General features: G+C 38.7%; 1 protein-coding gene across 3 annotated transcripts in view; it reads left to right on the forward strand.

Moving 5' to 3' along the window:
• Nucleotides 1-16,161, forward strand: part of ELMO1 (engulfment and cell motility 1) — a 315,174-nt gene that overhangs the window by 104,972 nt on the left and 194,041 nt on the right. For all 3 annotated transcript variants that reach the window (XM_017823374.1, XM_017823383.1, XM_017823392.1), the window contains 3 exons: nt 4,665-4,764; nt 13,422-13,573; nt 14,323-14,401. In XM_017823374.1, the coding sequence (XP_017678863.1) occupies nt 4,665-4,764; nt 13,422-13,573; nt 14,323-14,401 (331 nt within the window). The remainder of the gene's footprint in view (nt 1-4,664; nt 4,765-13,421; nt 13,574-14,322; nt 14,402-16,161) is intronic.

The following is a 16,161-nucleotide window of genomic DNA, read 5'->3' on the forward strand; positions in this document are numbered from 1 at the left end:
TATTCTGCTCCCCTGTTTAACTTTATTCATGGTCATTTATCCTTGACAGCTCCAATTTAAAAAGCTGTTCCTACTCTTTGATGTTGACCTCAATGATGTCAGGCTTTTCAGCTGCCCAGTATTAGGCTTCGAGCACAGATAAGGGACTGAAAGTTACCGCTACCTTAACTCCTGCATTTAGTAGTAGGCTGCTACTGTCTTGTTACCTCCTGCCCCGTTAAAGATTTTTCTTTGCTGCCTTCCCTTTGCACAATTAAGCTCAGCTTTGATTCTGTTTTGCCCATAAAAAGTGGTTTGCCTAAAGTTGTATAGTCTTTGGCTTCTCATCTTAATGGGCTGTTCACTGTATTCTGGTTGTGACAGAGAGGCAACAGTTAATTTCCAGGTTCTACTATGCATCTCTTTTCATGTAAAACCTGAGACACTCCATCTAGCTTGCTAAAAGCTTGTATACCTTTTTTGTTTGTTTATTTTACCTGATGACAGTTAAGCCTGACTAATTGTCTTGATTTACATAATAATTTGAACAGCTGAATATTTCCCCCTCCATAATAGCAATAGAATGCTATTCATTTTGGTATGTGTTTAAAGTATGGATTGAGATTTTTTTTTTTAAAAAAACACCTAGGGGATTTGGGTGCTAAAGTGCCATTAATTTATTTTGATAAGAAATCCAAATTGCTCTAGGCATCTTTCAAAATAAGCACACAGGATAAAAAGATGGTTTAGCACATGGAAATGATACTAGAAAGGCATGTGAGAGACAGGTGTAGTAATCAGGGTCACATGTACATTCCTGTCATTTTTATTTTTAGGAAAGAAAAACTAGTATGAAAATATGTGGAGGTTTTTGTTGTTTGTTTTTGTTTTTTTTTTCCTGCACAGAGTCCTAAGGTAAGAATGCAGAGAATCCTTAGGAATGTAAATTCACAAGCTTTGACCTGATATTTTCTCTAAAGCCTCGAGACATAAAGTGCAACTTTCTCTTTGTTTAGTTTGCTAACTCATAAAGTAAACTTTACTCTTCAGTCAGGTTTGTCAGAGAGGTTGAGGTGCCACAGGCTGTGCCTTAGAGCATGGCCATCCATCCACACTGGAATGGCTCATGCTGGGACAGCTGATGGCATTCCAAACCACAGCTTTCTGCTGCTTAAGAGACTTTTGCCAAGAGCTGCTCTGGGTGAAGAGATGCTTCATGACCAGCTACAACGGTGGTAAGAAGTGGGGAGTTAGCAAAGAATGGTGAAACTTCATCAGCTGTCCCAGTCTGAGGTGTCCTCACCTAAAAGCCAGAGCCCTGAACAGCATTCAGGAGGGCTCTCTTGCCTGAGAGCACAGATCATTAAGATGTCAGTGTTAGTGAGATACGAAATTGCAATTACACAGTGCATCTTTGTGATTGTTTTCCCCCTTTGCTGCTGTGACAAGCATTAAAAAACACCTTCATCAGGAATTATCTTCAAACTATTAAGGCATTTTACCAGAGCAGCAAGAGTTTGATATTTACAGAACTGTTGTGCCTTGTGCTGTGGAATAGTCTGAAAAGATTTTATGAAGAAGGAAGCGCCATTATTTTTCAGACTTTTCGTATGGCTAAAATACTTACTGAGACTTTGAGTTAAACAGCTCCTACCATGTTTTTTCCAAGATTACTACTTTTATGAGCAAGCTTTGATTCCCTTGAAATTTCTAGCATCTATGCTGTCTGCTGCTCTTAATAGTATGAGTGCGTCTGTGCGTGTGTTTTGAAATGAATTGCTTGAAAGTTTATTTCTACCTATCTGCTTGTGTTTTACCACTTAACAATGAATCAATACCCCTCACTTCGCCCTCCAGATGCTTTAATCCTTATCTTGCTCTAGTCACCCTGAAATTGCTTTCGTCTTTAGCTGTGCTATTCTTAATGCTTATCCTTTAAGCCTGGCTTTTGACTTTTGCCATGCCACTTAGAATATACATGTGTGTGCAGGTGCCTGTGTATAGCTATGTATTTTAAAAGTGTATAGTATGTATGTGTGGTGCTGCATAATACATAGACCTGGAGTATTTCTTGCTGCTTGATTAGTCCCAGTGTTTCACCTCTTCACTCCTTAATTATTTGGGGCCGAGTCACTGGAATGACACCTGGTGGGGTATCTGATCATTTTAAGCTGAAAAGTACTTTTACCTTCTGGATCCCAAACGATTGTGTCATTGTCAGATCTGCTCAAACCAGGTTTATACATTAAAACCAGTATTGCCATCTCCATTAACCCAGTTCTCCCTCCAAAGTTGGGAAGGAGCCTGAATTAATCAGTATTAATCAGACAGGTTTGATCAGTAGTTTTGATGAGAAGACTGAATGAGACTGTTGAATCCAGGTTAGTTTAATTCCCTTCCATTCCAGCCACTGCTGTTCTGAAGATGAATATCCATGCACAGGTTTAATGTAGTTTAAGTCATCCCTCTCAACTATATTTATTGTTGATGGAGATTAGCTTTCATGTACAATTAGTTTATAGAAGAGCATTCATGTACTAAATACAGGTTAACTGACTAAATTTTAAAACAATATATGAGAAACTTCAGCAGAGGGAAATTATCTGCTTAGTTTAATGCTGGGAGAGATATTTTAATCTACTTTTCAACCTATTTGGCCTATCTTTTTAATTTTTAAAATTTTTTTATTTGAATTTAATTTACTCTATATTCTTATAATATCAACATTCCATGTATTTGTGGAAGTATTCTGTCATGAAGATGCATTAGAATTTGGTGAAAGCTTTTAGAAGGAAGCCTTTCCTAGGAGTGCTGTTTTATTTGTGAGTTCATAAATAACCACTTTATGCAAAAGGAATGGATTGGGGAACATGACAGGACTGGAGCTGATTAAATTTCCTGCAGAGTCTTATTGTCATCTCTGTTATTAAATCCTTGGTTATTTGAAATGCTAATGATAACATTTTTAATCTAATGTAATTCTTAAATGATTTGCAATATTAAAAAAAAGCAAAATAAAGAAACAAATAAAACCCCTTACTCCCCAAAACAACCCCAAAAACTTACAGATAATTTCTTTTCTGAACAAAGTATTCTTTGTGGAATTAAAACAGATTATTTTAGAGACACTATTTTTCACGTTTACTCTTCGGTGTAGTTTTTTCATTTTGTCATAAATAATCAAAGCCATTGTGTATACCCTTACTTACTCTGGAAGGGAAAGGTGTTTTGGGGTTTTTGGGGGGGTTTACTCACAAAATGTCAAGAATGGCAAGGTTTTTTTCAGTGGAGGGCATCTTGGGAGATGTGATGAACAAGAGCTCCTTTCTTAAATGAAAGGGACACTAAAAGCTGCATCTCACCATCAAAAATCTCTAAATGCCAGATTAAATCAAATCCAGCTATTAGAGTTGCTACATTAAAACTGGTTTTTCTGCCTTATTCCTCTGTACTGAGTGGATGTTCACTTATTTGTGTTGGGTTTATGCAGGATAGTAGGATAGCAAATCACGGAGTAAGGAACACCAATTACATTGATTAACTATGGCTTTAGTACATGACTCAGGTTTTCAACATACTGAGCTTCTAAGTTCCAATCTGATAGAGGGGATTTTTTTATTTTGTGTTTTCTTTAGGTTATCTGTTGCATTAAAATCACTGGGACTATTCATGCTGTTTGATTGTATGCTTTTACTTGTTAATGGCTTAGTGGCAGAGTACCTTGAAGGTGGTTTGCATGCCCTGAAAGGTATCCACTCCCTTTCAGGCTTTGTGAGCTGCTGTTTGTATTGAGTAGTTAACTCACTGAAGGGCTTCATTGAAATCATTGTGGCTGCTGAATCTTCAGTACCCTGACTACACGTAGAAATGAAGCTAATCTTTAAAAGCTGGTTTTTAACATAAAAGATTCCTGTGTAGCTAGTCAGGTTAGAGAATATTATCTATGTTGAGTTTAAACCCATTTTTAATTTACTTGAGTTCATACAAAGGTGCACTGAATCTCAAATTTGCTGGGGTAAAATGCAGAGTGGTAGCCTGCAAACCCTAAACAATTCAACTGTACACCTGGATAAACTATAGGAGTTTTGCAATTCACTTGATGTGGTTGCACATAGATAAAGAAAAGGAGATGCATATTCATGTTTAAAGAAAGAAATCAAGGCATTAACGGTCAGAAAAATTGCCGTTTAAGATATATAATCTCTTCTGGTGCATGTTTAAAATATATTTGCTTCCTTGTGAGAGGAGGAATAAAAAATGGTCTTTCTGCCAATCTACTTACCACAGACGTACCAAAACATGGCACCTCTATATTGCCTTCAATTAGGAGGATTTCATAAGTGTTAAGGGAAAAGTTTACTTCTTTTCTTCTATTAGATCTAAATCTCTGAATTTATAAGGAAAGTTTAATTTGGACTGTCTGATTTTTTTTGAGTCTTGCATGCAGCGTTCTCCTGGGGATTAGTTCCCTTACAAAATTGCTTTCTTCCAGGTGACTATTCTTGTCCATGCTAAATTGCTTTTAAGACTGTCTGTTGCACGGCCTCTCTTACTCTTCTGCTACCTCTTAGTCCGTAATTGGCTTCATTTTCCTGCCTTTCTGAAAGCTTCCTGCTGCTTTATTCCCTCAGTCATTGCCCTGCTGCATTACTGGTAAATGTTGTCATGACTCCTGTCTCTTGCAGCTTTGGAGATATGTTGTCCTTTACACTGACTGCATTTGTTGAGCTGATGGATCATGGGATTGTATCGTGGGATACATTCTCTGTGGCATTCATTAAAAAGGTAAATTTGTAATCAATACTATCTGTTCTATATCAGTTTAAGTTTTTGAGGTGAGTTGTGGTTTGGGTTTTTCTTTTTTCTTTTTTCCACAAAAAGGTACATGAAAATGGGATTAAAGTGCTATTTCAAACTATAAATGATTGTAGCTGCAGAATGTGGCCCAGCTTCTGTGGAAATCAATTGGAGAGAATTGAGATCAAAACAGTATTAGGCTTATTACACAAGAAATTGCTTGCTCAGATATAATGTGACCTCCCTGTGCAGATACCATGCAATTAAAGAAAAAATTAGTATTTTGATTTAATGTAAACTAATATGAATAATGCCTTGTTGCTAGGAAAAAAACACCAGCTCTGAAATCTTTCCTCTGGGGGTATGTGAAGAACATAAACGAGTTAGTTTACAATTTGAAATTAAGATGATATCTGCTAAGTTTATTCAGTTGTGCCCTGGACCCCTGAATCTTGCAGTTGAGTTATGTGGGTTTGAAGCAGATCTTTCCACCACTTACAACATATCTTTCTTTTCTTACATGTAGGAGGTGCACAAAAGCAGCAGAAACATGGTAGTGCTCTTTAGGTAAAGAAATCTAACAGACTTCAGAAAAAAGGTTTTGTTACTGATTTAACCCTTTTAATTTACTGTGGAAAAAAACCCCCAAACCACATCATACTTCTTTACAAAGCATTTTCAAAACAGATTGAACTCAGAACTTATTATGAGTTAAAATACATTTGTACAGGTTCAAAAGATATCAGTTACTTCACTAAAATAATATCAGAAGCAGTAATGGAATTAATATAATATGTGGGAAAGATATCTTCACTTTAACAGAGTGGTTAGAAAATTGTTACCACCAAAGGAACGTTCAAATTTACTTTTGTTGCCAAAAGTGAGAGAAGAATGAACTATGAAAAGAGCATTAGATGCATTTGATACTAAAGCTCAGTTTTGGTCATTAAAAATAGTGGATGCTATTATAAGAAAAAATAGTATAATTGATCTGGTTTTTGGACTGGCATTGGGTTTTTTGTTTGTTTGTTTGTTTTTTCTCCAATCTTGCAGTCTAGATAGATTATGATGGTGATAATTATTGTTATCTTTTCGTGGCAAAGAAAATTCTACAACTGTTTTTTAACTGAGTGCAAGCGATACAAAGTCAAGCCCAGAATGTCTTATTTGCTAAGGCAGCCTGCTAAGGAGCATATGAAGAAACTTGCTAAAATTAGTTTAAATCAATTTACTTCCTTAGTGACTTAAAATTATTGTCTTTGTCTAACTTTACCAACATCTTTTGCTCTGTGGATTGTATTTTAACAGCAGAAGAAAGTGTTGTGTTCACCCCTGTTAATGGCTCATCTCTTCTGTTTGGCACTTCCATAGGTTTCCTTGGACAATGACCCAATTTAAAAAAAAAACAAAATAAAAGACACAAACAAAAGTATTCTCTCAAAGTACCTATGAAAACCAAAACTGGCAAGTAAAACCAAAAGCGAAACTGGTGAGCAAGAAAGGGACCAAGGAGAAGAATAGGAAAGTTAGAAGAGAAACACAAGGAAAAATAATGACAGAAATAGAGGAAAGAGGCACAGGTGTGTCCTGACCTGCATGCAGTTGGGAGCCAGAACAGCAGAGCCCTCAGTGGGGCAGTGTGGGCAAAGGGCAAACCTAACAAATCACCTTCACCCTGTGTCTCTCTGGTGGCAATCTACAGCTTCATTCTCACTTGCTTCTCGCTTTTAACACGCCACTTGAGGTTCTTGATGGGCTTGCTCAAGTGGTTGACAGGATGGATAAGGGAGCTGATAAGTTTCTGCTAGCTGAGGGGGAACTTCAAACTAAGGGCTTCTGCCCTTTGAAGCTGCCTTTCATGTTAAATGAAAGCTAAATTGGAATGGGGTGGAATTAGCCTGAACTTTTTTCTTGAATGGTTTTTTAACCTAAAAACCTTGAAGCTGGAGGAGACCTCAAGGGGAACCCTTGACTGCTTCTAATGACTAACTCTTTGGTGTTGGATGCAGACTTGCTCCCACCTTTTGAGTACATAAAAATGCTATTCCAACTCCTGCAAATAAGAATTGATGCTTTCAAGGAGAGCTTTGTTACTTATCTTGAGGGAATACAGCATCATTTGAAAATACTTCCTTATGATGTGCAAGATTCTCTCAAGACCTTTTTCTTGCTTGTGACAATATAATTTTCAGCTTCCACAGTTACCTAAAGGATTTGGATTCCCAGTTCTTAGAAAAAGTCGTGGTAATTGGATATCAAAATTGTCCTGGTTCCAGCAAGGACAGGATTAATTTTTGCAGTAGCCAGAAGGGGACATGGCTAGGACCCGAAGGTTATTCTGTGCCACCTCATGTCATTTTCTGGGTCAGGGTGATCTAGAGGCAGTTCGCATATTGCCTGTTTCCTCCTGGTGAGCATTTGCATGTGAATCGTTTGCCTCTCTTGTACCCCCTTTTATTAATATTGTTGCTTTTACTATTCTTTTTCTTATTTCCTTGCTGTTTCCAGTAAATTGTTCTTAGCTCGTGACACTTACCTTTTGTGCCTCCAATTCTCCTCTCCAGCCCCACTACCACAGTGGGGAGAAGAAGGAGGATGGGGGAGTGAGTGAGCAGCAGTGCAGTTTGGAGAGTCTCAGTGGGAGCACTAAATTAGGGAATGCCATTTGTAAAACTTATTTGGTGCCCAATATGAGGCATGAAGGGTTGAGATAACAACAGATCTGACTAGAGCGGAATGGAAACAAATTTGGTCTAAGCATTTGTTGTATGAGGTCCAGAGGCACTGGTCACAATGTTGCTTGATCTGTTCATGTGGTTGAGGTATCTAACCCTGTATATATTTCGATATATGCACTATTTGCCCATCCAGGTGCTCTTTTTTCAGAGCAGGGAGGGGGATCAGGATTTCTTTTTTTGCTGTACTGTGTGTTAACAGCTGATGATATGATAAAATCAAGGGCAATGAGGGTCATTTTGGATGTGTGTTCAGTGTTGCTCTGCTACCCTTACCTTGGGCGTTACCTCTATGAGGCCATTAATAATTGTACTCAGCCTGTAGGGAGAACCGGGAAGGATGATCTTTTCCAGCTTTTCACCCATTTTTCCTCTTTCAGGCCTGTTACAAAAGCTTTTGAGAATTTTGAATTTCCTGTGGATGTTAAGGAGAGCATGCTGTTGTTGCTAAGTCTGTCATGTCTCCTCAGTATGATCCACACCATGTTTTGAGCTACAAAATAGATTTTAAGGAAGATCTTACAGAGATCTGCCGCCTAGATGGATAGTCATGAGTGTCATAGAATGTGGGAGAAAATGGCCCAGTTTTTGAAGACTATTCTGCTCCAATGGTTTGGAAGTTCACCCCTGAACAACTATAGGACCTTGAAAAAGTGGCAGAACATTTGAATGAAAAATGCTGTGGCAGTTCCAGTGAGGCGCGAAGTTATGCAGTGTGCTGGGCCCTGGCTATTGTTTACTGGATGCTGCTCAGTACTAGACAACACCCTCAGGGGGAAGAGGAGGAAAGCAAAGCAGGCACGGTGGTCACTCAAATTGCTGCTGAACCAGAGGAACAGTCCATGCTGGTAGCAGTCGCCCCTATACAGAAGAAGAAATCCAAGACCAAATCAGTTCCCATAGTGAGGGATAAGGAGGGAGCAGGTCCCTCAGAACAGGAGGGAGAGGGAGGGCCAGAGATAATCACCTGGTCCCTGTCCCCAGGTGAGCTGTGAGATATGTGAAAAGATTTCAGCCTCCAGTCGGGTGAGCCTCTACTGACCTGGCTGCTCTGATGCTGGGATATTGCTGCCTGTGATATGAAACTAGATGGTAGTAAAGCCAAGCAACTGGAATTCCTGTCCCAGGATGTGGGCATTGACAAGGGGACTGGGAAGAGGACAGAAACTCTCAGCCTCTCAGAAGGACTGGGAAGAGGACAGAAACTCTCAGACAGGTGACTCCTGTCAAGCGTGGGGGAAAGGTAGTCTCTCAAGGATGATCTAGTAGTGTACTCAAGCAGGTGGCACACAATGGAGAAAGGTGTCCACTACCTGAGAGAATTAGCCGTGCTGGAGGTAGACTATAAAGATTCAAATAATGAGCAGTCCCCTGTAGATCCAGATGAGATCCAGTGTACACAATCCATGTGACAGAAGTCTGTATGGAGTGTGCCATCACTGTACACCAACTCATTGGCATTGATGTCAGTGAAAGGAGAACAAACAGTGCTTCAGGTGAGTAGATGACTCCGGCAGTATGAAAGATCATCTCTTTTCCTCCCTACTGACCTGGGACTCTACTGTGGAAAGACTGTCCAAGATAAGGGACAGATCTGAAAGACTCAAGCAAGTTAGAGAGGAAATGCCACATCAGACCCACAAGAGTATAAGGCACTGGTGCAAAATATATCCTGATACCATCAAGATATGTAGGGGCAGAATCTGTTTCCATTGATTCTCTATGTGAGAATAGTTGAATTATATAATATTGGTTGTTGAATGACACTACTGTTGTATGCCACTAACATGGACAATGAGTACGGACTGCCCCAGGTACACCAGTCATGAGCTCCTGATGCAACTTGCAACCAGCTGACAGCACACCAGCCCTCCTGCCCTGGAAAACATCCGGGATTGATAGAATGCACAGTCGTGGACTAAATGAACTCAACAGACATCTTGGAGGGATGGTCACTGACTATGGAAATAACACCCATGCATGTGTCTGTATATATAAATACTTATAATAGAGGTATAACTATATAAACATTTATGTATAAATATATAAACTTATATTTATAAATATACAAACCCCATAGGTATTTATAAACATATATAATATCTATAACTATATGTATATATATCTATAGTTGGAAGGTGTAGGATTTGGACATGACATAAATGGTATAGAATGAGGGGTGGATAATGTCCTGGTTCTGGCTAGGACAGAGTTAATTTTAGCAGTACCTAGGAGTGGGTATGGCTGGACTCAAAGATTGTCCTGTACCACCTCACATCTTTGCCGGGGATGGGTTAAGGGGTCCTTTCCAGGTCAGGATAGCGTGGAGGCAGCTCACATGTTGCCAGTTTCCTCATGGTGAGCATTCATGTGTGAATTGTTCGCCTGTTTTGTACCCTCTGTGATTAACATTGTTGCTGTTACTGTTCTTTTTCTTATTTCCTTGCTGTTTCCAGTAAAACGTTCTTATCTCAACCCATGATGTTCAACTTTTATGTCTCCAGTTCTCTTCTCCAGCCCACCTCAGTGGGAATGGGAAGGGGGAGTGAGCAAGTGGTGCATGGTTTGAGGTGTTTCAGTGGGGACATTACACTGGGGAATACCATTCCTAAATCATGACAAAAATACACTATACTAATTTGTTACCCACATTTTTAGTTCCAACAAGAGGAGAAATAAAGTTTGTAGTATTGGTTGAGATAGTTAAAAAAACCCCTCTTAAAATTATTTATATAATAGCTGTTTCATAAGTGTGTGATGCAGAGTCTTAGCAATGATGGATTTTTACACTGCTTTCTAAAGTATATTGTGCAGGAAAATGGGGTGGTGGCTGGGAAAGTATTTTTGTGTGTTGTAGCTGTCATTTGTTTTTTCTGTAGTCAAGTGCAACTCTAGTGCCTTACTTTAAAATGCTATGCACCTCTTAAAATTTTACTATCCATTGGAACTTAACAGAGAACAAAACTTAGACAGATTTTTCTGTACATTTCCAACAACAAAATAGTCCAGGCAAATAACTAATGAACATACATAATGAAAATCAGATCTGTTTCCTTCACTGTTCTTTCCCTATGTGGTTTTTATTCCTGGCAGGTTTTTTTTATTTTCTTCTTATTATTTATTTTTTAATTTTTTTTTTAACTTTTGAATTCTCTCCTGTGCTTTAAGTGATGCTGAACCAGGAAGAGAACTCAGACGATGCAGTTTAGTTTGCTGTAAGTTTCTCATCTACCCTCAATTTACATGTTTAGCTCCTATTTAATCAGATCATTGGAGTTGAATGTGTAAAGGGATTCTGATTCCTAAGTTCCCTTGAAATTGGTAGGAAGTTAAGCACCCAGACACTTCCTTTGTATGTGGCTATATATGTTCCAATAGGACTATGCAGTTATCAAGGTTACAGGTATTTTGGTGAAGAAATAGTTTTATCCTTAATGAGAGACACCTATATGACAGGATTATTTTTGCATGTTGAAAGCCCTCTCTGTGTGGAGTGATCAATAAGCAGAAAACAGCAAATAGCACAAATTTGAACTCCTGTTCATTCCTGTCTCTTCTCAAGAAAGGCATCTTTTTTTCCTACATCCAGAATTTCAAGTGTAGTAATAGAATTTCTTTTTGATGTAATTTTGCTCCCTCTGGAACTTGCATGCCTTATTTTTCAAGGTAGACAAGCATATTATTTCTAGCCAGACTTCATGCTTCACCAAGGTGGTTATGAATATATATAGCTTGACATGAAAGTTACCTAGCAGATGTTTTGCATCTATGTTCAGTGTGATACGTCTTTTTTAAACACACAAGGCAGCTTCATACCTTGGGTTAGTGTTTATGAGTAAAAGAGATTATGATGCAAGGTCAGAAGGATAAATAAGGCTAAGGCAGCCTTGCTTAGACTGAGGTCCCAGTTATCTATACTGTTACATTTCTGCAGCACCTCATATGAATGTTATATCCCAGTGAAGCGTTAACACTGACACTTGAAGGAGCTACTGCACCAAGAATAATTCATATATGTCAGGGCTTCTAAAGAGGTGACAAAAGTCTGGCAAGTTGGAACACAGCCTGGACATATTGTACTCCTGCTGCACGACTGATTCATGGATGGTGATAACTGAGGCATCTAGGGTGCTTTTGGTTTAATGTGTGAGCAGTGCAGAGTTGCTCTGTGCATACACTGTCCCTATCGTAGGCCCTGTGAACATCTGGCAGCTCTGGCTGCAATGCATCAAAACACATCTGGATTACCATTAAGAGAGGTAGGGTAGTACAGTGCTTCTGAGATACAGCTTGTTACTCTAAACAGCACATTGTGCTTCATATCATAATGTAAATATTACTTGGGCTTAGGATTTGATGGCAGCAGATACTCAAAGTCCAGAGTAGGAAAAGGCTAACTGAGTTGCTTCTTTCTTCCTGTTCTCCATGCATGTATAGGTTGGTTCTTACAGAAAATAAATTCAGTGAATATTCTCTGAACTGAGCTACATTTGGGGTAGAGTGTTCCTGTTGTGGTAACGCAAACTAAATAGCAGGACTAAGAGCAGTGCTGTAACTGATTAGAAGAAGAAAAATCTGTCCCTCTTTCCTTGTCTCCAAAGTTGCAGAAAGGGTGTTTTGCTCCTTCAGTACTATTTAAAATGTCAAAAGCGCAAAACAATGAATGAACAAATGAATGAATGAATGAAGAGAAGAGCACCCTACAGTAATAAAATGCTTAATGCCATCAGCATTGTCCATGTGTCAACATTTAACTGTGAATTTTATAAGATAGCTTTTCCAAGCATAGAGCATGTCTTTCTCCTAAAGGAAAACAATGCCTAGTTCTGAGTAAGCATCCAGAATTGGAAACAGTAAAACCACATTAGTGGCTTGTAGCATGAGTACTGAACAGGCGTGTGCTCTGTGTTTTCTGGAAGAAATGTATCAAACTTGAGATAGGGCCACTGTAGACTAGTATTTGGCTGTAAAGAGCAAATAACTGTGGTCACACCACATTTCTTCTGTCTGTCTGTGCTTTCTTGGGTACCTTTCATCTTGACAGTGCTGGTATCAGTGCATTCAAAGAAAACCCAGGCAGTTCTTGCTTCCTGCATCAGTACAAGGCAGGTTTCTTCCCAGGAAGCAAGGTACATGGACTGGGCAGCATACGGAAGAACATGTGTTGCCACATCTTACTGCACAGCTGTGTTGGCTCTGCAGATGAGTGTGCAACATGTCATTGCCACACTGCAAAATAGCAGAGGTCAGACCTGGTTTTAATTAATGTGCCATTTTTTTATGGCAGCTTGCAGTGAAAGTGAAGGTTATTAATGCAAGGCTGGACTCTAGACAGAGTAATGAAACTGGTTGTCCTGATAAATCACCAACAGTTTTAATTTGTAGCCTGGAAAGAGCTTTCAGCATTGTTGGTAACAGCAAGGGGAAAAAAAAGACATGTTTATCTAGAGTGTGTTTTTCCAGAAAGCTAGATCTAAATTTCTCTTTTGAAACATTTGCCGTAAGCCTAGATATTTATTTAGACAAAACTAGCTGCACAGGTTTCTGCTCGAGAGAATGAGACGTAGTCTCCTTGTCCTTTACAAAGTTTTCCACACAAAAAATATAATTGTTCTATTTCCTTAGTGTTGATTTACCACGTTCATAATGTAATGATAAAGCATACACTTCAGTGATATGAATATTGACATAAATCTATGGTGATTTGTGCCAGCTGAAGAACCTGTGCCAGTCTGTCCTTTGGTGGTATATGCAGTGCCTGGTTGACTGTTTTCAAGTGTTCGCTGATACTTAGTATATGGATAAGAGTACTTTTTTTCTAATGCCTTTCTGAGCCATGTCCACAATTTTTTCTTATCTTCCCCTGTTTTCATGACAAGATGGAAATTCTCTAAATGGTTGTATTTGCAGATAGCAAGCTATGTGAACAAATTTGCCTCAGACATCTCTATCTTGCAACGATCTCTAGCAATCCTGGAATCGATGGTGCTCAATAGCCATGACCTGTACCAGAAGGTAGCGCAGGAGATCACAATTGGGCAGCTAATCCCACATCTGCAGGGGTGAGTGTATTCAGTTCCGCTTGATGTGGTGGATTATTTTTTTTTTTCCCCAAAATGAGCACAGTATTTGGAAAAAACAGTGGTGTAAAGACTGACAACCTCTTTTATGATTCCTGTGTCCACTACAAGTGACTGGATAACTGGTAACCAGCTTTCTGGAGTTTCTTGGTCATTAGGGGCTATTTTTGGGCATTTAAAAATTTTTTTTCAGTGAGCTGCATGTGTAGTTGGAAGTAGGGAATGAAGAGAAGAGCACCCTACAGTAATAAAATGCTTTTAATGCCATCAGCATGCAGATGGGGTTGTTTTGCTTGTCAGCCTCTGGGAAGTGTGTAAGACAAAAATTGCTCAACTTTTGCTGAAGGTGTATTGGAAAAGGGAGAGGCTTTTTCTTAGATAATAATGTGCAGTGGTTAAATGGATGGAAACTGCCTCTTGTAGCATAGGGTAATGTACTGTGCATGGTGTATAGTTAGGCTCATCTCTTAGCTGGGACATTTTTAACTCCCCTGAAAAGCTTTTAATATCAACAGGTTCATCTCTAGAACCCTTTAAGGGAAGATTCCTCTTCCTGCCTCTAGATGTTGTGCATCTGGCAGAAGCTGATTGTTGGTCTCCACGACCAACTTTGATTACCTAACTTGCATGGTTAACATGAAGTGCAAACAGTTCCTCCAATTCTACCTGCAGCTGGAAGATCAATTTCTGCAGTTCACATGCATTCATGCTCTTCTCTCATGTCCAAACAGGACAGACCAAGAGATCCAGACGTATACCATTGCGGTAATAAATGCACTCTTCCTTAAAGCACCAGATGACAAGAGGCAGGTAAGTTGTTGGGTTTTGTGTACTTATGTATCTGTAGGAAAATAAATGTTTCATATTCATACCTGCAGTTGTCTTAGTCACATTTTTCTTGCAGTTAATTCAGACTGAAACTTGATCAGTTATTTCACGTTGGTATATCATTCATTTTAATGGGGCTACCTCCATCTTGCACCAGTATTATTAGGGATTAAGCATTCTTCCATGCTTTTGTAGTTCCCTGTAACCTCATTTGAACTATGTTGACTGTGGCTGACTAGTATTTATTGTACTGAACTCTTTGCCAGCACAGCTTGTAAAACCAGGCTATTTTTTGGTAGAATGTTTTTCCCCCAGATTTTTTATTTAAAAGTGTGTTTCTTTTGAAAACGGAAATATCTTGCCGTGTAAGCATTTCAGGACGTTTACAGTGTGCTATTTTAAGTTAGCTTTAGTGCCAGATATCAGAAGTCTCAAAAGGAAAGATTGCTAGTTGCTGTTAAATGAGGATGGAATGTGAAGTGTTATGAAATGGTGAAGTTTTATCCATGTTTATAAAGTTGTTAGCCTGTGTCAAAACAGATTTAGTCATTTATTTATTTAACATTTTTGTCACCAGTGGAACAGTGATGATAATTCTTGTGGTGACATACTGTTACTGCCTAGAAAAAGTTCATTGAGAGTTGCTGATCAGTTCTGACAAGGACTTTCCTGAGATTTATTTACATTTTTGAATGCTGGAACCTGCTTAAGCAAACATCAAAGCCCTTATGAGATTATTTTCTTTTTTTTTTCTTTAAAAATATTTTTAACATCGTGAAAGGGGAAAGTAAACCCATGGTTTAATTAGAAGAAAAAGAAAAAAAGGAAGGTGCTTCCCCTCCTCCTTTTTTCCCTTTTTTCTCCAGTATAGCCTTCAGTGATTAAGGGAAGAAGACACCTAATAAACAAAAATGGGAGTAAAACCTTTCTCTCAGTTTTGGCATAAATCTATGATAGATGCTTGTAAGAAAACCAAATATTTTGCTTTTTACATTTGTGAATAGTTGCTGCTGCTTATGTTTCTGTGAAAAGTATGCTTTGGTCATATTTGAAGTTAAGAGACCATGTCAGATGTAGATAAGACTTTAATATTAGTCAGTGGGCATGTGTTCCTTGAATGACAGTACCACAGGGTGTTACCAGCATTGCCAACTGTATTTTCGCCAACAATGTAACCATCTAGTGAGGCTGGCAGTAAGCCAGGCAGACTTCACCTTTAATACCTGCAGCTGTGACACAAAATTGTTAGTCACAGACTTTATGATCATCAGAAGATAATGATCTGGTTTAGCTTGAAGACTCATAGCTCTGACACTTGCAGAATATTTTCTTCAGCCTTTAGTGACTTATAATAAGTAGTCAGAATCTATTAGGTTTCTTTTTGTATCTGTCTTGTGGTTAATTAGTAAACCATATAATGAAGAAGGTAGGTGTCCATTGGCTTCAGGATAGTGTTAACTGATGGAGTTTACTGAATTCTGTCTTTCTAAGACAATGTACTGAAGTGATGCAGACTCACCTAATTATCTGATGATGGGCACTTGAAAGCTAAGGTTCAGTACTCACCACTAATATGGTTAGAAGAAAGAAACCGCACCAAAACTCTTACGACTCCAGAAGCCTTGGTACCCTCTCTGCTGCTGTCTTACAGGGACTGGCATGATGTGGATGACTGCACTGCAATTAAGGAAAAGATTTAAATTGGCACTGCTATATGAATTCTTTCCTCTTTTTTTTTTTTT

Source organism: Lepidothrix coronata, unplaced genomic scaffold, assembly GCF_001604755.1.
Source record: "Lepidothrix coronata isolate B3197 unplaced genomic scaffold, Lepidothrix_coronata-1.0 Scaffold3, whole genome shotgun sequence".
Classification (NCBI taxonomy): Eukaryota; Metazoa; Chordata; class Aves; order Passeriformes; family Pipridae; genus Lepidothrix; species Lepidothrix coronata.